This window comes from Centropristis striata, chromosome 5, assembly GCF_030273125.1.
Source record: "Centropristis striata isolate RG_2023a ecotype Rhode Island chromosome 5, C.striata_1.0, whole genome shotgun sequence".
Taxonomy (NCBI): Eukaryota; Metazoa; Chordata; class Actinopteri; order Perciformes; family Serranidae; genus Centropristis; species Centropristis striata.
The window spans coordinates 33,047,624-33,072,076 of NC_081521.1; the positions used below are offsets into that span (position 1 = coordinate 33,047,624).

At 41.3% G+C, this 24,453-nt stretch overlaps 1 protein-coding gene across 2 annotated transcripts in view; it reads right to left on the reverse strand.

The window, feature by feature from the left end:
- Positions 1-24,453, reverse strand: part of arhgef25a (Rho guanine nucleotide exchange factor (GEF) 25a) — a 35,667-nt gene continuing 11,214 nt past the window's right edge. The window contains exons 2-16 of one of the 2 annotated variants that reach the window (XM_059333956.1): positions 16,233-16,540; positions 15,609-15,719; positions 11,342-11,466; positions 9,724-9,790; positions 9,199-9,302; positions 8,936-9,005; positions 6,884-6,973; positions 5,599-5,691; positions 5,094-5,144; positions 4,911-4,988; positions 4,589-4,780; positions 4,157-4,337; positions 2,931-3,160; positions 2,591-2,725; positions 1-1,008 (exon numbers count right to left, since the gene is read on the reverse strand). In XM_059333956.1, coding sequence (XP_059189939.1) covers positions 886-1,008; positions 2,591-2,725; positions 2,931-3,160; positions 4,157-4,337; positions 4,589-4,780; positions 4,911-4,988; positions 5,094-5,144; positions 5,599-5,691; positions 6,884-6,973; positions 8,936-9,005; positions 9,199-9,302; positions 9,724-9,790; positions 11,342-11,466; positions 15,609-15,719; positions 16,233-16,540 — 1,958 coding nt within the window. In that variant the 3' untranslated portion in view covers positions 1-885. Of the gene's footprint in view, positions 1,012-2,590; positions 2,726-2,930; positions 3,161-4,156; positions 4,338-4,588; positions 4,781-4,910; positions 4,989-5,093; positions 5,145-5,598; positions 5,692-6,883; positions 6,974-8,935; positions 9,006-9,198; positions 9,303-9,723; positions 9,791-11,341; positions 11,467-15,608; positions 15,720-16,232; positions 16,541-24,453 lie in introns of both variants that reach the window. The other variant, XM_059333955.1, reaches the window with a different exon arrangement.

Here is a 24,453-nt window from a genome sequence, read left to right on the forward strand (position 1 = left end):
TCAGCACAGCAGTCCCTTTGAATGCACCTACTGTATCTCAAAACTCCTCTGGAGTTGCCCAAAGAGCAAAAAAGTATTCTGAAGTGACGTCATACCCGCAGAGAGCCTCCAGGGGGCTCCCTCATGCCTTTTCTGACCAGATCAAACGAGGGCCAGTCAAACAGAATAAGAGAGCACACAGGAGCTCTCAGGAACACTGTGGCGAGAAAGAAAGTTCTTCTCTTTCAGGTGAAATTCGAGTCTTTGTGGCGTGTTCACATCAAGTGTTCTGCCTTTCCCGTTCTTGTCGTCAGCAGGGGAATGACAGAATGCGTTCATGTCTTCACAATGGGGCATCAGAAATAAAAACTTTATCAAGGGAATTTACCAGAGCGTGCAAGAGGAGCCACTGCCGCTCCTTGCACACTCTCATGCACTCAAACACATCCACACATCGTTGCATAAACAGACATTCAGCCGCACACGTAACTCCAGTGACCGCCCCAATTAGGAATGGATAATTCTTCATCAAACAAATTCCCCCTTGCCCCTTCGAAAGACAGAAGAGTATGCAAACTCTCAAAAAGGTAAAAAGCTGAAATTGTCATAACACTGAGTGTCCATTGAGTGTTTTGAGCCCAGTAACATCCAACTGAGTGCAGCTCATGTACACTGGAAGTGTCAGAGGCTCGTCACCTTCCATTGAATGGCTCTCTAAAAACCGGAGCAAAAAGGTTTTATAGTTACAGCCCGTAAATTCCTTCATATGATCCTTCATTTTCCTCCAGAAATCATGACTGAACCAGGTAAGGGTCCAGCCTGGCATCAACAGACAGTAGACAAGTCCTCTTGTCTCCACAGCTGTGGCGGGAGCTGCTGTCCTCCTGACCCAGGAGACCTCAGAGTTCATAGGTCGTCCTCTGCTAGCTGAGCCAGGTTGCTGGGGCGTCGTCCAGCTGAGGGGCCCGACAGCATGGCCTGGCTCCCAGCCTCAGCAGCCTGACCCCGACGACAGCCCTCTCCTGCTCTCTGCTGGGGAGACAGGGAACATTCATCATACAGATAGAAAGTATTTCCATGTACTGCACTCGCATATCTACAAATGCAATTTACTTTAATTTTTTTGCCAAACAAGGACAGCAGAAATAAAATCCAACATGGTGGCAATATCTCATTTACAGACATCTATTACAGATATATCCATTCTAATTATTTTCCCAAATCATATTTTTTTCTGTGTGCAAGCCGCGGATTGTTCTGATAAGTTATCTTATCTCTGTCTATCAAATAAGTAACAAAAGGCGAAGCAATGCCATCATTGCAGACAGTTTCTCTTAAAGTTCCTTAAGAGATAATTGTTCAGGAGGTTTTTACCATGAACTGAATTATACGCAGAGGTTTCTTCATCTCCAATACAAACAAACAGGGCAATTAAAACAGGTGAAAACACTGAATGAAGCAGTTTCACCTTAAAAATAAGTGTTTCTCTGCTGCTGTTTGGTACCTCGGCAGAGGGGCTGTTAACGTTTACTCAGCTTTTTTTCTCTGATAACTTAAGTTTCAGACATTCAGGAGTTTTTTTTACCAACTTAGTGACAGATTATCTCCTCTTCTTCAAAACAAGCAAGACCTTGTGATTTAAACCGGTAAAAACACTGAATAAAGCAGTTTTACGCCACTGACAGGAGACAGACATGGAGCGTGTCCTTGATTAAAATGCCAGATTTTTCTAGGTTTGGAAATGTTACATATTATACTTTTGATCTTAATACATAATGCTTTATTGTGCACTCAGTTTTAGTTAAACTTTGTTAATTTATTTTCAAAATGGCTTTGATCTACTTTTCTTTTTTTTTCTTTTTTTTTTTTTTACAAATGAGTTCTTCAAGCACAAATATGGGAAACGATTATCTGGCTTTGATAGGCATCTCTCTCTGATTTCCTCGTCTGGCTCAGCCTGCTTCCTGTTTATTATGCACCGAGCCTATCCAGCCTGAGTAAAGAGCCGGAGAACAACAACTGCTGTCCTGTCAACACGCCGTCTCTGAGGACAACAGCCCCGTGATGACAGAGGGAGACGTCACTAATGGTAATGTAAAGCCCAACAACAGGATGCTCCCATCACTGACTCACCAGATGGTTCAAAATTCAAAGTAAGGGCCTGAAGTTGAAAATATTATATTCTGTGCAAAACACAAATATGTAGGAATTTCCCTTCTTTGTATTCACCTAACTGAAACAAGCACATTGTGATCCATTTCCTTCAAAAATATCCAGATTTTTATTGATTCCTTTGTTTTCCAATAGGGGGAGCAATAACTCTTCTAAGGACTCAACAAATCCCCTCGCTCTATGTGTGTCTAAATAAATGGTAACCATTTACTAAAGTCTTTCATCTTTTAATCACCCTTAATGAGCACACTGGAATTATTGTTAGACTCTGTACAGGGCTCATTATTTCCCCGGTGGTTAGCTTCTTGTGGCTTGTTTTCTCATTAATTCTTCCCATGCTGGTGTTAAATGATGGCTGCTATACAACCAGGGAGCACCATGTTCAGCCTTAATTTTACATTTTTACAGCTTTGTTTCCAAATGCATGCTTATACACTACCTGTGCACTTTGTGTGGCGTGTGTGTACAGCCCGTTTGACACAGCTTGACAGTTTGGCTGATCAGCGAAGCCCAGTTGGACGTGAGACGGAGAAACAGTGTGGGAGTCAGCAGGGCATGGCTGGACCACGGTGGGCTGCAGATGCAAACAACAGGTCACCAACAATGTAGTGCATGCACAAAATACCATTTGCTGTTTTTATTATCCCATTTGTGCAACAGGCCGGTCCTGCAGCCCAAAGGAGCTGAAGAAGTGCCTGTCTTAAGGGCCTCATAAATAAATAAAAAATACAGTTTCTGCAGTGTTTAGGGCAGATAAAGAGACAGCTAAAGACACCTACGTCCCGCAGTGAGTACGTCTCGCTGGGTCCTTGGCCCTGGCCGTGGCTGGGCAGGTAGAGCGTGGGCAGGGAGGTGTTGTGAGAGTGAAGGGAGGGCAGCTTATGACGGTCAATGGAGGCGGAGGAGTGGGGCCGCAGGGCACTGGCAGCAGACAGAGGGGCCCTCATGCTGCGGCCCAGGCTATTAGACTTGCTCTCTCGTCGCTGGTACTCAATAGGTGACTGTAAGGCTGAAAGATACAGAGGGACAGAGACAGTTCAGATAAAGCTCTATAACTGATTCTGGATGCTTTACAAAGCCTTGTATCATGTGGATTTTGAAGATTTTCATAGTGAAGCTATTTTAGTCAGAGCATAAAAAGGTGCGTACGCAGAACAGACCAGACACACACAACTGTAAAGGACTTATTAAGTTGCTCTGCTGCAGTTGAATGCTTTTAATGTGTTTGAATATATTCATTTTATGTCTGATCAATGTGAAGCACTTGCCCTCTGCTGCACTTTTTAATACTCATTTTATGCTATATTTTATACCTTGCTACACTTTTATGTGATCTTATGCATTTCATGTATTCATTTTACACTTTTATTATAATTGCATTAACATTTTAAAATCAAGTTTAACTTGCAGTTGGTGGGGTCCGGCCCAGTTCTATACTGTGACTCAGCACAGATGGAGCAACCTGTGTGTCTAGTCCATGGGAAGACTTTCCGGGGTGAATTATTGTGGAATTAATTTCGATTAGACAAGACCAGTCTGTGAATTTGTGTTCTTCAGGACAGAAAGACTCTTTAGTCAGTGGCTTCAGAGCAAAAAAAAGTTACTTATAAACTAAAAGTACTTAAGTTGGTCTGCTGCACTTTTTATTATCTATATTTTTACTTTCATTTTATAGGTTAAATGCTTTTATTTTGTTTTTATATGTTCATTTTTATGTCTGCTCAATGTGAAGCACTTGCCTGTAATTTATTTGTTGTAAAACACTTTGTGCTGCATATCATGTATGAAAAGTGCTATGCAAATAAATACTTTCTATTTACTTATACTCTCTGCCATGGAGGTCACATTTTTTTTGCAGGATTAGAGAGGAGGCAATGGGCTTCCAAAGGCCAAGCCGACGCGATCAAACACTAAACTGAGCTGACACTAGAGTCAATACATGGAAAATGTGTCAAGCAGAAACATGATGTATGGATCAGGGGAGGAGTCGTCAGTTGGGAATCACCATTTAGGAAGTTGCGCTGGCTTTCCAAGATTTGAACCACATCGTTGACCCAGGCCCTGCAGATGTCAGGGGAGGACGCCAGCAACTGGAAGCGCACCACGCTCCCGTCAGGGTTGCGTGATGTGAGGACAAAGCGGGCGTCATCGCCGTCCACGCTGGGCTCCACCCCCAGGCAGCTCACCTGGAACAAATCACATCTGATTAGCATCTGTGAGGAGTCTGTCCTGCAGAGCTGCTTGTTAAATACTTCACTAACACATGCAAGGCTCTTAAACGTCCCAGCTCTGGGGTTATGTAACATATGCTGATTTGGGCAGGAATTAATGTGGTGTGAATCTGTTGTGTAACTCATAACCTGGCAGTAAAATGTTCTTTTTTTCATCTTCTTGGTATTTAATTTTGCAAAAATCTGAGTTCACAGCAAGCTCCCACCTTGATGCTGTTCTTAAAGATGTATCCAGGCAGTGAGAAACCTTTCTTTCTGTCGATTGGCTCGCTAAAGATGACCAGCTGCTCAAACAGAAAGATCCGTCTCTCCTTGGCTCGGGACAGGAAGCCACTGTCCTGCTCGGTCACAGTGAAGGTGTCTTGCTGGAGCAGTTTGCCCTGGGCTGTGATCTTCCCCTGGTACCACAGTGAAGATTAACACAACAAACCGAGGAAGTGGTTACAGTTTGATGTTCCTGGGCTGAATAGTTGGCATGAGAAATGTTTTGAAGACTTTTGAAGGATGGCCTAAATTCCTGAGACGTACCTCGAAGCCTTGTAGTCTGCCCACATTCATCATGTCATTACAACGTTTTGGCACAAAGCACATCACTTCTACCGCTTTCTGTTTAAAAAGACCAAAGTTATTTTATTACCAAGAATAAAAAGTATATCTCTGCACACACAGAATATCACTTTAAATCTTATATTCATGAATCAAGACACCCACTTCCAACTCTTCTGTGTCCATCCCAGCTTTGGTGTAATACTTCAGGAAGTCCTGCTCAAATAAACACAGCATGGTCACCAGAGCATTCCAGGTTTACTGCTCAGAATAAGGTGAAGACATCTGGAGGAGTATTTATAGGTGTTGAACCCACCTTTCATTTGAATGCCAAAGGGCAAAGTTTTATATTTAGGAAACGTTTTACAGCGGGGATGTCATTTTATGATTATCTTCAAAGACTATAATGTATGAATGTTTAAATCCGACGGTAAGAATCCCATTATTTAATGTGCCTCTTCCTCTATGGCCGGCTGGAAAGTAGCCTGAACAGATGATACACCCGGTGTGTCGTCACTGTTTCTGCACAGAGGGGCGTATGTGTGCGTGCTTGTGTGTTTACAGCGCCGTGACTGACCCTGCTGTGTGTCAGACAGCTGCACAGTATGTGTATGAGTGTGTGTGTGTGTGTGTGTGTGTAGGTGTGGGTGTGCAGCGCCCTGCTTTTCACCTTGAGCAGCAGCTGGTACTTCATGATCCTCTGGACAGGTGTGATGAGCAGGTCGTTGAGCTGCAGCCTGTGACCCAGCTGCTGTCGCAACTCCTGACAGCGAGACGGACACAACACGACACGACAGCAGTCAACATGACGGCCTAAACACGGCACATAATGGCCGATACAGTCCCTCTAAGACACTATATATCACATGGATTATACTGTTTGTTTTTACTGTCAATGAAAAGAAACTGATTACAATCTGAATAATAAATGACAGCTGAAAAGACACCCACACAACCATGTATAATATATAGTATAGGATCAGTTAGACATCCATGCATACTAAAGGACTTATTAACTACAGGCCTGAGGGGCAGAAGACCAGTGTATCAATGTTATGCAAGTGTTTGTCTCGATTGAAATGTTATTCAACAGAAATTTAAATAAATATATATATATATATATATATATATATATATATATATATATATATATATTTCATAATTAAATTATTATTTAAAGCATCTTCAAGGAGTTTTAACAGGCTATGAAATTCAATACTGATGCCTCTATAAAAGCTCCAAAACAAATGCAGGTGCTAGCCAGATCAAGATCTTAACGACAAAAGGAGGTGTTGCCGGCAAAATCAACACAAAACAAAAATTTAAATATTTGGGTGGTTTGGACTAGAGCCTGACAGATATATTGTTTGGCTGATTATTATGCTGATATTGGCCGATTAAAACAGAATATTTGCTGTAATGAATTTTTTACACAATATATAATGCAGAAAATGTTGCTTGGCATGATTTAGAAATAGGGATACATTTTTTATCATTAATAGTCAGCAATCAGACGCTGAACAGTAATGGCATTTATTTAGCTATTTATTTCATTCCTATTTATTCTTTATTTTCTCAGTTATCATTTTTAGAAATTACTGATAATGTTCGACATGTTTTTTTAAATTATAATAATCTATAACAATGTTAAATATTATTTAATAAAGTTTGTGCTTGAGAAAGTAGCTCTCTGGTTACATTTGCAGAGTGGTGAAAAATTGGTGCACAATCCACATAAAAAAGGTTGTTTTCATTTCAGCTCAAGAAATATCATATCTATATCAGCCACCATATATCAGCTATCGATTAATTTTCCTGCTTTAAAATCAGTATCGGCATTGGCCTCCAAATCAGTCAGGCTCTAGTTTGGACTGTTGGAATATTTTTTTGTTACATTTATACACAAATGCATGAACAAAATTTTGATTGATCAATAGAAAAAGAGAAGTACTCACCTCAAAGTAAGTCTCAATATACTCTGAAACGATATGTTCTGACTTGGGCTTGTTCTGACAGTATACAACATACATATGCAGACGCCTCTCCTGCAGCACAAACAAACAAACAACCATCTCATTAAAAAATCATTCAGTTGATACAAATTAGCCATAAAGTGTGAGAGAAAAAAAGTGCCTTTAATTGCATTTCAGATAAATGGGGGAAAAAATGGCCCTGAAAAATGTGAGTAAAAAGTGAAGACAACAACAGTCAATGGCAGTGTTTCTGAGCCGAGCGATAATGATTTGTCCCCAAGTGCGGAGCCTTTGAAGCTGACTGTGTCTGGTTAGCGCTTACTCGTCTGTGACTAATTGGCATGGGAGTGCAGATGTGGCAGCCCTGAGAGTCTGAATGGAGCTACATGTAGATGAGCATCAGGTTATGTATAATTCACCCAGGTTACCCTCAGTGTAACCGGAGCCTTTCAGAGGCTGTACCTAGCAACAAGCTGCATGACTCTGTAGCCTAGAGACCAACGAGCTGCTCCACCTCAATATGGACATCATGCAACACTGCAGGGGACGGCTGCATGTGAAATACAATCATTCTGTGCATGGAGTGTGTAGTGTGGCTGCATGTTTACATGTGGTTATATGTTGCATGTGGGTGAGCGGGCCCACATGTAGCATATTGGTGACACAGCTCTTGTTAAAAGCAGAACGGGCTCTCTGCTTTTCATTAGGACCGTGTTCCCAGTCTGCTTGTTTTCACAGTTTGACACCATGCTTAGATTTAGTTACAAGTTTCTTTTATTCCCCCACAGGCTCTTTAAGTTGATTATCCAGTGGGCTGAGCCTTATTGAATTGTTTAAAGAGCTACAGACAGAGAGAGCGAATATAGCAAAAGAGAAGACGTTTAACTTAATCATCTTCAGACAAGAAGCAAAGACAAGTTGGTCAAATTACCCAACATGTCTGCCGAGTCTGCATGTGCCACCACTTAACCAATACACGGAAATCTAATTTTGCTCCCCGTATAAGCCCTGTGACCAGTGGTGGAATGTAACTAAGTACATTTACATAACTACAATTTTGTGGTGCTTCTACTTTACTTGAGTATTTCTATTTCATGTACCTTTATAATTCTACTCTACTACATTTTGAGGCAAATATTGTAGTTTTTACTCGACTACATTTAGCCGACAGCTTTTGTTACTTTTCAGGTCAAAATTTTACATAAAAACCAGGAAAAAAATTAAGTGATGAGATATAGTTAAAATGAGTCCTACTTTTAATTAAAAAGCATCAATAAAAATAACCCAATAAAATATTTGAAACATATATATCAATCTGAGGGCTATATATGTACTTTTACTTAAGTAAGTTTTGAATACAGCACTTTCACTTGCAGTGGAGTAATTTCACTTTTACTGAAGTAATGGATCTTAATACTTTTTCCACTACTGCCTGTGACCCTGTACCGACTCTATTCTATTCAAAGAACAGTGAATCTTTCTTTGCACGCATCGCTTTGCTTCATTCTTGAGCCAGGATATGTACGAACAACTAGGTCGTCATTTTGGGTGGAAAAAAGGTTTCATATCAAAGAGGCTGAGCTGAGTTTGTTATTCCTCATCGTATTCATGTTGTCTTTTCTGGCTGTTTTTTCCCTGGTGTTTCCTGACCGGTCCAGCCCAGACTGGAAATTGGCCAGCGTGTCGTTTATGTGTATGGGAAGTGTTTTGCCGTGTGTGCTGTTGTAAAAACACAGCCAAGACTGAGACGTATCAGTAACAGGGAAGTGGAAGGAGAGATGCTGGTAGTTAGTCAAGGGAGAGAGAGAGAGAGAGAGAGAGAGAGAGAGAGAGAGAGAGAGAGAGAGAGGTATAGGATAAACAGGAGCTCTGCATGTTTTCTTAGCTCTATTTACCCTCATCCCAAACAGCACAAGGAAGGAGACTCAGACACTTCCACTGAAATGTGCACGTGTGTGTGCGTGTGTGCGTGTGTGTGTGTGCGTGTGTGTGTGTGTGTGTTTGTGTATGTGCTTATTCGTTAGTCAAACTCACATGTTTAATGAAGAGCTGAGCCAGCCTCTCTGGCTCTGCTATACACTTCTCCAGCTCTCCCAGGAAGTAGCTACAGAAAGAAAAAACACACACACACACACACACACAGTCATCCCCAAAACGGAAGGTCAGGTTTGTCTCCTGACCTATTGTTCCTTTGTCCTCAGCTCAGCCACAAACACAACTCTCTTCAAATTACTGTTTGTCTCTCACTTTGAATTAAATTTTCCACATTAAATTAATTTTAAAAAGCAGGGACTTACTCTTTATGCCAGTCATATATTTGGTGAATGTTCCCAAAAACAATCTTGTCTTTTCCCTTCATGTCCTCTGGTATACCTTTGGATTGCATTGTGGCCATATAGCCCTGCAAGGAAATGACAAAAGCTGCTGACATCTGTTCATACCCACACACCAAACACCTGGCTCAGAATAACACCAGTAAATATAGCCAGAACGTTAAACACACCGCAACAATCACACTGCAGCTATTATTGACGTTTTATTAACTTTCAGATGGCGAGGACTCATCTCTGAACCAAAATATCTCCAGCTATTTAAGGCACCCAAAAGATGAATTGCCTTGCAACATAATACCCTTCAAGCTAATAATTCACAAAATCTGCTTAAGACTGGAGACGGCAGGAGGGAGGCAGAATAAAGTTTGGCGGAAAGTGGAGGAATTGTGATGATAAGGATTTAAAGCTCTCTCTGACAGACTGGGTGGATGACTAAGTTCCCTCCTCTCTGTCAGGGCGGATTGTGTGGTGGCAGACTGTGAGGTTTACCTCCACTATGAGCCCCAGGTCCACCACATAGTGCTTCTCTGTCTCAATAAGCTCCATTAGCACATACCTGTAAAGATACAAATAAGGCAGGATTAGTGTAAGAGTTAATTTTGCACACTGCAAAAATCTTGGTAGCAGTTCACTTTGTGGTCCCCAGCTTGCTAATAATTCTCCTAATAAGGACTTGATACCACATTGTAATTCTGAAGGAAGTTTCCAGGAAATGTAATTTGTTACCAGGAAAAAAGGGAGACAGTGTTCAGCTGGTACACTTTCAATTAAACAAATCTAATTAATTAGTGTTATCTTCAGATAACTTTTAGTCAGCGCAGCGGATCAGCGGAACAAGCAAACTGCTGAATTTGAGTGTGAAAGTCCACACGCTCACCCAGCAAATAACAAATTATCTTAATTTAACCCTCTGCAGTTGCTGATTGTGCTGGCGTGATCAAATCACATGACTTCTTCATGACATTACAAAAAATAAACAAATCAACTTCCCTCTAAAGTACTAGCTTGAAACTCCATGCCAGATTTTGTTTGATCGGCCAAATAAAACCGGAGATAAGATCAAATATGTTTAGTATAAAATAGATGTTCTCCTCATTCTACCTCTTATATGTTATATTTGCAACCTGTGTTCACATTTGCAACATTTCAAATTCTTCTGAAAGCATGATTGTGTTTTTGAAGAGTTAAACACATTTGCAAATTTAGGTTTTATGTTGTTTTTTGGGGTGGATTGTTGGATGTTGATTCAATAAGTCAGAGGGAAAAAAATATCAGGTCATAAAACTCAGATCAGGTCAAAAAACTTGAAGAGGTATATACAGGCAGACAGACTCCATCAGGCACTGGAGTGTGCTTTGTTGTCATGAGAATGAAACTTTAGTCATGTTATTTGCAGCTGATGAAGATGTTGGATGTGTTTGAAAAGCTCCATGGAGGGCTACAGTAGTAAATTAATCTTGACTTGAAGGGGAAGTATTATGCTAACTTTCCAATGATTTTCATACTTTTATTTTGTGTTTCAGTGGTGGAAAATGTATTCAGTACTTTTACTAAAGTAAGGAATCTAATATCAAACTGTGACATTACTCCACTCCAAGTAAAAGTCCTGCATTCAAAACTTAGTAACTGAAGTAAAAGCACAAAAGTATCAGCGTCAAAATGTACTTAAAGTTATGCAGAATGGCCCCACTCAGATTGTTTTATATATTCTAAATATATCATTAGATTATCGTGTTGATGCATTTATGTAAGCAGTGGTTTAACCTAATATTCTATGTGGTTTAATAAAAAAATGTCTTATCACTTAAAATTTATCACATTTTTTAAGTTAAATCTCAACCTGAAAAGTAACTAAAGCTGTGTAAAAAGTGCAATATTTGCCTTAAAATGTAGTGGAGTAGAAGTATAAACTTACATAAAATGGAAATACTCAAGCACAATGTTGAGGTACGTGTACTTTACTTAAGTACAGTACTTGGGTAAATGTATTAAGTTACATTCCACCACTGTTGTATTTCTACTAGAGCTTTTTTACAGGCTTTAATGTTCAAAAAATGATTTGAGGATTACCATGGGAGGTGAATTGTGTGTTTGGTTCTTTACATACATGCTTTTCTCTGAGGCAGTCCTCCTCTCCTCCTCAGTGTCAGCTGCAGCCGACCATTGGCTGGAGGTGTCGTCCATCAAGACGGAGCCGCTGTCATCAGGCAAAACACTGCTGGACTGAGTTTCCTGAGGAGGCGGACAGACAGACAGACAGACAGACAGACAGACAGACAGACAGACAGACAGAGGAACTGTTTATCAAAGGTCCGGTGGCAGTAATGGGGGATCATGCCGGGAATAAAAGTAAGCGAGGGGAGATAAGGAGCGAGAGAGAGATGATAATGATGCAGGTTTCCAAGGGGACCAGAAAGAGCAGAGAGGCACGAGGAACAGCGATTGAGCGATAAGAAGATCAGATTCAGATTGTCACCGTTAATGATGCGTGCTGTGCACATCAGCTACAGATAGATGGAGAGAAAGAGATTAAAAGATAAAGAGTTGGAGGCTCGATAGCTGCAGGAGACGACAAATAAAACTATGATGGAGTTTTGGCTTCAGAGGAGGAGGAATAGAATCACTGCTCAGCCGGTGGTAATTACATTTATGTGTGAATTTACAAATTATTTCCTTGCTTTGCCACCTGAGGATTCAAACCCGTATGTAATACATCACCCAAGTATCTTGTTTTTTTTTCTATGTCCATGTTTTCTTCTGCTGGCTGCAAATAGAAATGCACGCAGGACAAACCCAAGGTTACTCAGATCTAATCGATTGCTCATGCGTTACATACATGACCTCCTTTTCATGCTTTTTCCTGGAATTGATATCATTTCCTGTGGGGGTCCTGGTGCAAATATAGAGTCATTGTGCACGCCGCAACAAAGCCTGCAAAGACTGAAATCATCACTAACTCAATGGACACACAAGACCCTCATGTTTGTGTAACCTAGTTCTCCCACAATACGAACAGCTATGCAGCCATCTCTCTCTACAATTGTATCTACTTACAACGTGTTTCCCTCTATTTTTAAGCCTCTTTTCAGGCTATTCACTTTCTCCTGATTATGTAAACTTATAAGAGCAGCCGTCTGTCTTCACCTAAATCTGTGACCCATTGTCTCCGTCAAGCAGAACCTCCCCACCTTGAATACACACACACAAACCTGCACACACTCCACAGACAGGCAGCTAATCCCTCAGACTCCCCTGGCAGGCGGCTGCCCCATGGAGAAATAAATACATAGATAGGCATATAAGCAAATGGAAAAGAAAAGCTGCAGAATTTTCTCCTTTTCCCCTCTGGCTTACTTCAATTTGTTCACCTGCCATCTCCTTGATAAAGTTGTTGGCGTCTACAAGTTGTGAGCTTTCTATTCTGTCATGGTGATGTGTGAGAGGGAGAAAAAGAGTGAAAGAGACAAAGTGTAGGAGAGAGGCATGAGACAGAGAGGCTCCATAAAGACCCTCGCTCCCCCAACTCGTCTTGCCCCGCTAGGAGTGCTCCAGCCTGGCTGACAGGTTTCCCTGCCTCTCTTATTACTTCCAGATGTGCAGTGGCAAAGCCCACAGGAAAAATTCCCCCCTGTCTCCCTCTGTTGCAAGTTTTGTTTTTCTACTTAGAATCTCTTGAAAAAAAAACTGACAACAGTTTTTAGTAAATGCTAGGGTCGAGCTTTTGTGTAAAATCTATCCGAACAATCTAATCAATCAGGAATGAGATTGTAACAAAAAAAAAACTGTGTGCAAACTGAATGGGATATAAAATCTTAAGCTTCAAGCCTCAAGCAAGAAAAATGTCAAAAATGTTTAATAGGATTGTACAATAACAGAATGTTTTTTGCTGTTTTTCTTTGTTGTCCAGGAAAACAGTGTTCAAGTCAGAAAATATTTATCTTTATTTTTTTCTATATCCATCTATTAGAAGTGCATTTAACAGTATGTAAAAATACTATAATTATTATTTTGTTTGATTATTTAATATGTTTTAAAGTGATATTAAAATTACCTTTACATAAAGAAATGCCACTCTTTATGGCAATACATGTGATGTTTTTTATCATGTCCTAGAATATGAGTTGATGCATGAAGCTGCTGTGTTTTTACATTTCCAGCAGTTCTTATTTTGGGGATGGAGCAGACAACTCAAAGGGCCCATTAATACTTAAACATGCAAGCACAGATCAAAGGTATGGCACTGTTCCCAGGGGGGACACAGTTACATGTCTCAGGTGCTGAAAACTGCGATTTGGTTGCATTCTTTCTTGTGTTGCAAAACAGACACCTTACCACACAAGCACTATTTGTTGCTTTTCACCATTTCAGAGAATTTTTTTTAATTTATTTGTGTTTTCTTATTAATCTGTGAGCCGAGACGACAGACTGCACAAACTGTTCCTCAGGTAAAGCTATTTAATAAATATTGTGTTCTGCAGTTCTGACTCCTGTTTTGACATCACGCTCTGTTCTACTCCTGACATAAAATTACAAGAACTTTCCAGTGACCAAAGAAACGTTTCATCAAAACTATGTTTTTCTGCAGTTGTGAGATTAGAGAGGACGGTGTGAAGAAAAGAGGAAAAACAACAATGTATATAATTTTTGACAGGAGGCCATTGAAGGTGAGGTACAGGGACAGAAACCACAGCTCAGATATAACTGACCTACATAATTTAATCTCTCTACATTTACCTCTCTCCCTCTCTCTCTCTCTCTCTCTCTCTCTCTCTCTCTCTCTCTCTCTCTCTCTCTCTCTCTCTCTCTCTCTCTCTCTCTCTCTCTCTGAAGATTGGCAGTAAAAACACCAAAGCACTGACCTCATCCCTCTGATGTAATCTCATTAATGTCTTTTGATGTGTTGTTGAAACTGAAATTACGATTTAAGTGCTCTGGTGTCGATTCACCAACAGGACACATGCTTGCCAATGCTTAAATGCGCCGATATCTCTATTGATTTACTGTGTATCGATAGGCACTGCCATGCTTCCATCTCACAGCAGAAAGGGGCCCTCTGAACATCTGACTTGAGATGCGTCTTTGCCACGAGCATCGGAGTGTTTGATGGAGAAATGAAAGCGTATGTGCACACACAGCGTTCTTTGTCAGCTCACAGAAGCAGAGTCATCTTTCATCACATCTGCTGTTTTGTGCTATATCCTATTCATCTCCAGGCATGTCCTTTGTAACATGTTGAATGTGAGTCATGCATCAAACAGGTCGCTGTCAAGCTCTGCCCTCTGGTCCTCTGGTGCATCGATCTGCTCTGAGAGAGCCTTGTGTTCATTAAACTACGTGTGTGTGTGTGTGTGTGTGTGTGTGTGTGTGTGTGTGTGTGTGTGTGTGTGTGTGCTCTATGTCCATATGCACAGGGCTTTGCTCCTGTGTGCATCTGTGCATCTTCGGTTTGCTTGGATGTTGAGCTCCACCAGCAGCAGAGTTAGTCATTTCCAGATCTCACTGGAGGGCCATGGAGACAAACATACTGATGTCACCTCCCCGCCAGGCTGAGTCCTCACTGAGAATATTACTGTTACTGTCTACAGTAAACTGTCCACTAAAATGAACCATAAGTGCATTTACTACTCATAGTTTCATTGTCATTAAAGCCACTTCTTGATTCTATAAACCAGAGAGGTAAACTTAGGCACCCTGTCAGAAAGGACTATTTGTATTTAAAGGGACAGTTCAACAACAATCAAAAATACATATATTTCCTTGAAGTTAGCTGTTTCATGTAGGGGTGGATGATAAGTCCAAAATCTTCTATCACTGTATGTATAATTTATATTACTGTAATGGTCTATATCATGATGGATAACTTAAAATTCAACTCAGAAATGGTTAAAAAATAACCATACTGATCTTCAGATGTGATTTTGTTATTTAAATCTTCCGTAGGCTACAAAACAAAAAACAGCTGCCTCACATCAGACATTTAATAGGGGCTTTAAGATTCCTGAGAACAATCATTTCAAGTGTCACAGGTTTTAAGGTTAATATGTTGCCTCCTCCTCCTGCTCTGCGGTGGGTGACATCATGTTACTTGCAGGCAGCTGGACTCGTGAGATCACAAAACCGTGCAAGATCACGCAATCGCTTGAGAATCGTAAGATCTAGTGCCATATAGCCTCATTGTATTAAAAAAAGGCAGATATCTATGGCCAATGTCTTTAACACTCTGCAACTCAAACCAAAATCTAGATTGATCAAAAGCACTTCAGGTAGGAAGAAAAAAAACAATGCCGTACACTTCAGAATCAACGTCAGTAAATGCTTGACGTCATTTCTATGTGACAAAAATAACTTGTACAACAGGTTAGATGGTGGCAGACCTGGGTGTTTGGCAGTGACGTGCAGCCAATCAGAGAGTCTGTTATGTAGCTGGGGGCCTGTAGTGTTGCCGGTGACAGGTCCTCAGGGCTTGCCAGTCCATCTCTCCACTCCTGGAAGACACACACACAGACACACACACACACACACACCACACACACACGTCCACATGTCAGAACAACAATATCAGCATGATGCAAAATATCTGCAGCATGCATTGGGGCACACAGGCAGCTGCACTGAGGCAAAGAATCATGAGTCAGAGAACATGGCAGCATGAGTTCCTGCAGGCTGAACCAGCCGCGCTGCTGTTATGTAACAGCATCGCCACCTGCCATGATACTTAGTCCTCTGTGGATCAACTCCACATTAAACCTGTCTCCATTAATATTCTTGAGCTACCTAGTGTAAATAAGCTGCTGTCAGGATGTTGGCTTTAGTTTGTATTTATATAAGACTGAAGCTTTGCATGTTTACTTCAGAGACACAAAAAGGCCCTGTGATAACACTGTGTGAATACTTCCACTTAATGAGTTTACTTATGAGGTGGTTCACCTCAAAAGGGAACTTGAAGCATGAAGCCGGCATGCAAGACCTTGTTTGATTAGTTCACGTGACTCTCTCACCAGTTCTCTGTGAGTGACGGGCAGAATGGTGACAGTGTCATCAGACCTCGGAGGGCTGCCGAGGTCCTGGCTGTGGCTGTGGGACGGGAGTGGTGGAGGTTTCCCCTCAAGTTTGCGCACCTGACGCTCCCCCTTGGCGGTGGCCCCGACGCTGAGTTTGCGGACAGGGTTCGTGAGCCACTTCTTCAGGGTGCTCACAGAGCGTCTGGAGCCCGGGGAGCTGGGGGCCGAGCTGCCTGATGCCTGCGGGGGCAGTGACGCCACAGAGGTGGAGATGCTACCTTCGCTGCCTGCTGCCGAGTACGAGTCTAGAGAGGAAGACACGGGGAGGGAGAGAGAGCAGAGGGTTTTGGTATTAAAAAAATATGAAGAAGCGATAATGTGGAGGGAAGGACCTGATAAATACATGTTCAATGGGTCAAAGGACAGAGTACAACCTTAAATCTCTGTGTTCAGACCTCCACAGTCAATAAATCAATTAATCTATGGACAAAAACAACTGTGCAAGAACAGCATTTTGTTTCAAATGAGACACAGGAGGCAATAACTTTTGAGATTTTGTGCTTCCAAAGCACGTCTTCTTTCAGACAAGTGGCAAAAAAACATGCAAAATACGCACTTAGATGTTTATTTTAATGCTTTTCGTCTATTTGCAACTGTAGATATATTGTAAATTCAGCACAGTTTGAATTAGTCGATGCCTCAATTGTACATTTAAACCGAAAATTTCAGAAATCTTGTAACTGGGGGAGTATTAGAGCTCTAAATTAACTATTAAATTGGGGGAGTGATGCAGGTCAGTGAGAGGTGATGACGAGTCAACACCAGGAGATAAAATGTAAAGCGAGACAAAGATTGGACCGCCTTTCTCTTCAAACACAGCTGTGCACCATAAAAAACACACTGTTCTGTTTATGTCAAGCAGACCGTGGTTTGTTATGTTTGAGCTGTGCATCCAATCACATGACCAGCACACACTCTGATGCACAGCAGACAGCAGAGGTCAGAGTGGTGGATGTGAAAAATACTCCAGACCGGTTGCAGGCCGGCTGCTGCAAAGTGATGTCAGGAGGACATGGGAAGTGAGCTGGGGGGGGCGGCTGGGACCGGACATCCACTCTAAGCCTTTGTAGAAGGGAAGATCCTTCTTTGGGACTGTTTGTTTTTTCTGTCTTGTCCCCCATTCCCATCCTGCTTCATCCACCCAACCCGACTGCCCTTCCTTAGTCCTGAGATAGCTCTTCCTCTGTGTTGTGTGTCTGGAGTGTTTTATCTGTTGTGTGCACCACAGTTCAGACATGCCTCGCCATCCATCTCCTTGCCCTCGACCTGACCTCTGGCCCTTGATCACCACACTCCTGCAGATGGAGAAACACTCTCTCCTGTTAAGACTTACTGCCCTGCCATGCCTTATTATTGTTCAAATAGGGCTTTTTCACACCAATTGTCATCTGAAGGTGACAAAGTTAGTTTCAAAGAAAATTAAGTTTCCTTAAAAGCTTGCATTAGTTCATAAGAAGACAACACTGGCCTAATTTCAGTGTTCACAGAGGAAGATCTCATCACCGCAGTAAGACATAGACTGCAGGAGCCACACTGACACAGTGTGGCACATTTTGTGAGTGAGCCATCTTCAAAGGCAAAGCCAGAATAAATTCACAATCCCCCTCAGTTTTCATACTTAAAGCGATTGAGCTTTCCCGCACTTTATTCATTCAATTACTTCCCCTCAGAAATGCAATCGTAGCCACTGTACTAATCAATGAAAATGAGCTATTCTCCAGTGCACAAACCTCAAAGTATTTGAGAAACCTCAGAGCAAAACAACTCACGCTCATGAAATGACATCACTGCCAGTCTGCACAAATTTAGGTGCAGACTGAAACCTCTAACTCGCCTGTTTGTGTATTTTTACCACATAGACAACATTCTCTCTGTAATCTTTCTCCGACTTTCATACATTTTACAGGCATGTGTGTGTGTGTGTGTGTGTGTGTGTGTGTGTGTGTGTGTGATCTCAGGGTGGCCAATTTCCCCATCCTCTCCTCCCACTCCCATCCACATGAAAGGCTGGAGAGTGTAAGGAGATCTGGCAGGATTGGGGGGAGGGACAAGGAGCAGAGAGGGGTACAAAGAAGGGAGATGGCTAAACCCTGCAGGGAATAGACAGAAACTTTCAACAAACACTGGACGGCTCCATAGACAGTAAGCAGTGAAGCATTTTGCCCTTCTGTAGAAGACAATAGGATATAAAAAAAAATATCTGAAAGCTGTTGTATTTATGGCTGGAGCTGTAAAAAAGCCTGAGGCAAAACATACATCATCTCTGAGGGTAAGAGAGAAGAGAGAGGATGTGAAAATGACGCTGAGCACATGTGATAACCCCAGCCGCAGCTTCTCTGACCTCTAACAAGAGCCAGGCCTAGAGGTTTGTGTTTCCCAGTGTTCCCTGCTCGGGTTCAGTTAGGCCAGGGTTTTACAGGTCATAGTGCAGGGACACAGCCACAGCAACACAGTTTCTAACCAGCTCCAGACATCTGCTGAGATAGCTTATCATTAAAAAAAAAAAAGAGGGGGAAGAGAGGCTGACACCCTCTGTGTGCCTGGAAGCGATTAAAGCAATAGAGACAGCAGTGCAGCTTCATGATTTGAGGCTCGACGTCAGAATGACACAGTGGCTCTGTCAAATGTACAGATTTACAACATGCAGAGAGTACATAATTTACCGGTTTTGTAATGACGATCATTACATGCAGTTCCCCGACTGATGGGGTTGGTTTCCCTGCTGACCATGAGAAGTTTAATCTCTCTGTATTGTTATGAAACCATAAGCTACTACAGGGACATCATTAACAGCTTTTTTTTTCTCCACAGCAACAGTAAGGAAACCGTAAAACTCAAAGGGAAATGATGAGCTTCCCCTCAGACCAACATGCCTCCACTCTCCCTACACACAGCAAGATGAGAGGAGTTGATACCATTACACACCTACACAGAGGAAACTGGGGAAAAATCCTTCCCACTCTCCCTCTGTCTTGCTGCATGCTGATCGTGCCCAGTGACATTCATCTCCATAATGGCGCTGCTAAGAAAAGATTACCCGGGCTGATTTTGTTAATGCAACTTGACTATTGTTTATGCGCTTGTGTTAATTAACAGTTGAAGGCGCAGGGGCAACAGGGCTGCATTAAGCTGGCCCGGTCTGTGGTGATCAGTTAATGCTGGGCTTTCACCACTCGCCCACTCGCTGTCTGAAAGGCTGAGCGGAGGCCGGGTGGGCGGCTCGCCCAAAAAGTTGCTGTGCCATGTAACTTTAGAGCCGAGTGGATTTTTTTTGCTGCTAAGTAGTTCCAGACTTTCTCTTGATGCTATTCACTCACAATAGTGAAGTTTGACAGTACTTATCGCCTGAGAGGGCAACTTAAGAGACTCTGATTCAGGCAGTCTATGCTTCATTTATCCATTATCACTTTTTCATGCACTAAATCAAGCTTTTGACTCTGTGTCTGCTCTGATCATTTTTAGAGCTGCAGCTAGCAATTATTTTCTTATTTTCAGTAAGCCTCATGCATTATTTTCAATTTCAATTCAACTGCAAATACATTCTTAATCACCTGAATATGCTCCTACCCACGTGTGCTGAATCATGAATCCTTCTTGATCATAATACTTTACAAGCAGAGCAAAACACAATTGGGATTCATTTCTAGAGCCCGACCAATATGGGATTTTTGAAATCAATGCAATACTGATTACTTCCTCAAACATAAACCGTATTAAATAATGTATAAAACTGTTATACATTATACAAATGTATATAAATGTATTTATACAAGATATAAGTTTATATAAGTATAATTGAGAACTGAGGAAAATAAAGAATAATTAGTCTTAAAATAAACAGCTAAATAAACATCATTACTGTTCAGGTTCAGTCAATTGCTGACTATTATGGCTAACACCATTTCTAAAAATAATGCCAAGTAACATTTTCTGCATTATATATTGTGTAAAAAAGTTTTATATGCCTTTGATAGGACAATATCTTGTCTGATAATATCAGTCAACTGATATATCTGTCAGGCTCTATTCATTTCCTGATCATTGCAGCTCTGTTGCTCATCTGTATTTTTCATGTGTTGTACAGTGAACCATGTCTGCTCAACAATTTTTAAAATTTAATTGCAGCTGAATTTAATTATCCAGTGCCTCTCTGCGACACTGATTCCCCAGTCATGTGGAAAAATGAAATACTCTCATGAAGGTCACACAGGTTTGATTTGGATATGATTGAATAAAAGAAACATTTCCTGCTAATTAAAGTTTTGAAAAGAAAAGGCTACAAAGGGGCCTTCACTTTGTGGCTGGATGATGTGGATGTATGTGCTGTAAGTGTTGGTCCCCCTGAAGAAGTTTGGTCCAACTTCCTTTATTGATCAGTTGATAAGTGAGTGCTGCTGAGCCAACAAATCAGCCTAAAAGCGTTGGCTGTAATGGAGCAAACTTGTTCACAGCTGCTCCACTCTGCAGCTCTCTGTCAATCCTGCAGCCTCTTGGGAACATATGGGCAATTTAGGCGTCACTGGACTCCACCAGTACACACATACAGACAGACATGCAGGTGCCCACGCTCTAGCATGTATGCACATTTTTTCCGGGGCAGCTGTGCAGATGTGTGGCCACAGAATGTTCACTTGTGAACATCCAGTGTCATCTGTCATAGTAAACAACACGCAGCACATCAGAAGCAGGCGACCTGCTGGTCACCACGCTGCCAAACATGTCAAACGTCCAGCTGAGTCCAAGGGACTCTTAGAGCTGCCACTCAATGCCAGCACTTCACATATCACAACCCCGGGGGTCTGAGAGCGCGGCGGTCAACACACAGCCAGGCACCAGACGCCTGCCTGAGTCATCACTAACAACAAAACACCGTGCTTATCTCTATTCTCTATCTCTCGTTCATTGCTTTCCCCACCATATGCACTTCAGGCTCTACTTGTATATTACATTTCACCTACTCAGAGGAAATGGACACTCTTCCCATCAACTAGCAGGACCTGGGATGCACCCAGGCACTCAGATGTGCAGACTGATAGACCTGTGAGACAATGAGGCACTTAAGCATATGACCGGAAAGCCTTTAACTGTCCTCTGATGAACTATTACAGAAACATATTTCAAGGCAACATTTGAGATCCCATTGTTTTCTTGTCAGCTGTGATTCTCAATGAAAAGACATTATAAAACCCTTGACTTTCTGCCTCCTATCTTCCTCTCTTTCACTTTCTTCTCATTATTTTTCATCCTGTTGGCCCCAGGCTGTTTCAAGTGAATTTTGTTTGTGCTGCTTCTGATTAATAAATCCTGGCACTTGGCTGTTCTCTCTCTTTCTCCTGTCCTCCCTCTTCATCCTGAATACTTCCCCTTCACAGCATTTTTTTTACTCAACCACCTCTTTTGCACTCTAACCCTCACTTCCCCTCTCTGCACTGCAGTGTTTTTTAGTCTTTGGCTAGATCCTGTCCTGGGATCAGGACACATGGCTCCCTCATCTGATGCAATGCCCTGCTCTGCCCTAAAGCTGCTGAGACTAGCACAAGCTCGACATGCCAAACCTACTGGCAGAGAAGACGGGGACACAGGAGCACAGGAAAAAGTACTTAGAAAAATCTCTCTTCTCATCTGATTTTGACAGAACGACATAAGCGACTGAACCTTCAACCTTAAAAATCCTCTGAAATAATTGAGCTGATACATCTTTCCTGCGAATACGAACATGTATTTTAATGAAAGAGGGAAAGGCTGATGGGGAGATCGGGGATTATTCATGATTTAGGCAAGCAGCAAATGAAGGTTAAGCACAAACGGCAGATAGATTGAGGCTAAAACCTTGAGTAGAGAAGAGGAGAAGACGCTGAAAATAAGAAGGGAAGCAGGGCGATTAGGGCCAGAGTTGTCTTTTAAATATACTCGAGAGCATATACGCAATCTCATGCACAGAAAACATAAACATGTAGGCAAAAGCACAGCAAGCAAGTGTTGACATCACTGTGTGTCATATGTGGGTGCATCTGCATGTCACACTGCAGTCAATTGAAGAGAGATTTCCTGTCCTCCTACTGACCTACTTTATGCACTCACAATGATTCCAGGAGCACAGAAGAAAATATGCGGTAGACACTCAAGTGACACAAAAACAAGCCATCAGGGTCCGTCTCCTGCATCAGCACCCAGAGCCACAGTCTGTGGCGTACTTTTCATCAGCATCAGAGCAATGTCAGTCATAGAAAAACAGGCCTGAATAGATGGCGCTGGCATTAATCCTATTGTCTATGGAACAATGTGAAAGCGTGATTCAGACACTTCTCCTGATGAGAGCTTATGAAACAGTGTTCAGTGATAGATCTCCTAGACCACCACTAGTGCCACTGACTGTCAAAATCAGGTCAACATGAGAATAGAGATGCATTTCAAGTAGCGCAGGTTGTGCATTTACGTCACAGCTGCTGCTTCCACCTCAACAGAGGTTTCAATCAATCCTCCAGCATCTACTTTGCATCAGGATGTAGCAGCATGAATAGTCAGTGGCGAACTCATCGCAGACACAAGTTTTTCCTCGGCTTCTGCAGCGTCAGGTTCCTGAAACTATGTTTGTGGTTATTAGGCCTAAAATAAACTCCAGACATTCCTCCAGAACCACTCACAGACAGGTTCCTGGCACCATCTACCCTTATTTCTCTTAATGTACACTCTGGGGAACCGCACGCATCAAATTCAGAGGTTCAAATCTGGTCGAATTCACACTTATATTCACAGCTGAGCACCATAAGCAGAATACAGAGACACTAATCATGATCAAGAAAAATCAAAATCAAAATCAAAGCAACAGTTATTCTGACTTTTGTTCTCTCCATTACTATATTTCCCATAACGCAATGGGGCTTTGATTTGATATCAGCCCATTGGTCAGATACTAGTACCTTGTACAAGCATGGACACCTGGCCAATAACAGAAAGGAGTGGGATTCATAATTACTGCCTGGTAATACTGACAACAAGTTTGTGACATAGGTTTTATGTTTAAAATCTTTATCCTCAAGCCAAACAAGAGATGTTTTCTAATTTTAAAAGCCACCTTCATTTAAAAGCAAATTATGTCTATAGAGATTTGAATTCAAAAGTGAAATATTTCACTGCTAGAAATTAAACAGTATTTAATTTTAACAGTAAGTTTCCAGTAGTGATTACATTTCAAAATTAGACATTCAGTTGCTTATAACATAAAAAATCTCTATAAAGTCAGAGTCACTGAGAACGTTAAGTGTTTTCACTGTTCCTCAGTGAGTGTCTGAATGATTTCTACCTACTGACGTCACCAATCGTAACCTTTAATTTTCTTGGAGGTAATATTATTGATTGCTATCGGGTCTTGAGAGGCACAAAATCAATTCTCGTCAGCATGTAAAGAGTGTTCCCACCTTGCTATGTGTGTCTCAAAAAGTTCGGACAGAAAAAGTCAGAAAAGTGAGTTGGGTTTTGTATTTAACAAAATAGTCAGAATACAATTTTGAAGATTAGTAACAAAGAGGAGTCCTAAAAGGCTCGGTATGGATTGGGATTTGTTTCGCTGCCAAAGTATTCTGAGAAAATCACACATAGGTGAATTTCCATTATCGGAATTATTACAAATAACAATAAAAGAGACTAAATCAAGTATTGGCACATGTCATATTGAAAGATATGTCTAATGATTAACCACACTGTAAAAAAAAAAGAGATGTAAAAAAACAGTAAAAAGTCTGGCAGCAAAAATTGTCAAACACTTACCGTTGTTAATGTTTATTTAATGGGAAGTTATTTCATAGACAATTTCTTTAAAAAATACGGATAATAAACAGAAAATAACTTTAAAATGACGGCAAGTGTTTAACAACTTTTGCTGCTAGACTTTTTTGTTTTACTGTAAGAAAACATAAAGTTGCCTTACTTTTAAATTCAGCAATATGATGAGTATTTCTCATATTTTTTTACATAGAATCTACTATAATTTACCATTCAAGACCATTAAGCAATATAATACAGTAAGCAATGCTATCCTTTTTTATGGCATTTGTTATTTTCCTGTTTTAAGTTGTTTTTACAGTGTAGGTTATAATTATTGATGCATTAATGTGTTCATCACTTTAATGTTACAGCTTGTGAAGGTTACATTATAGAA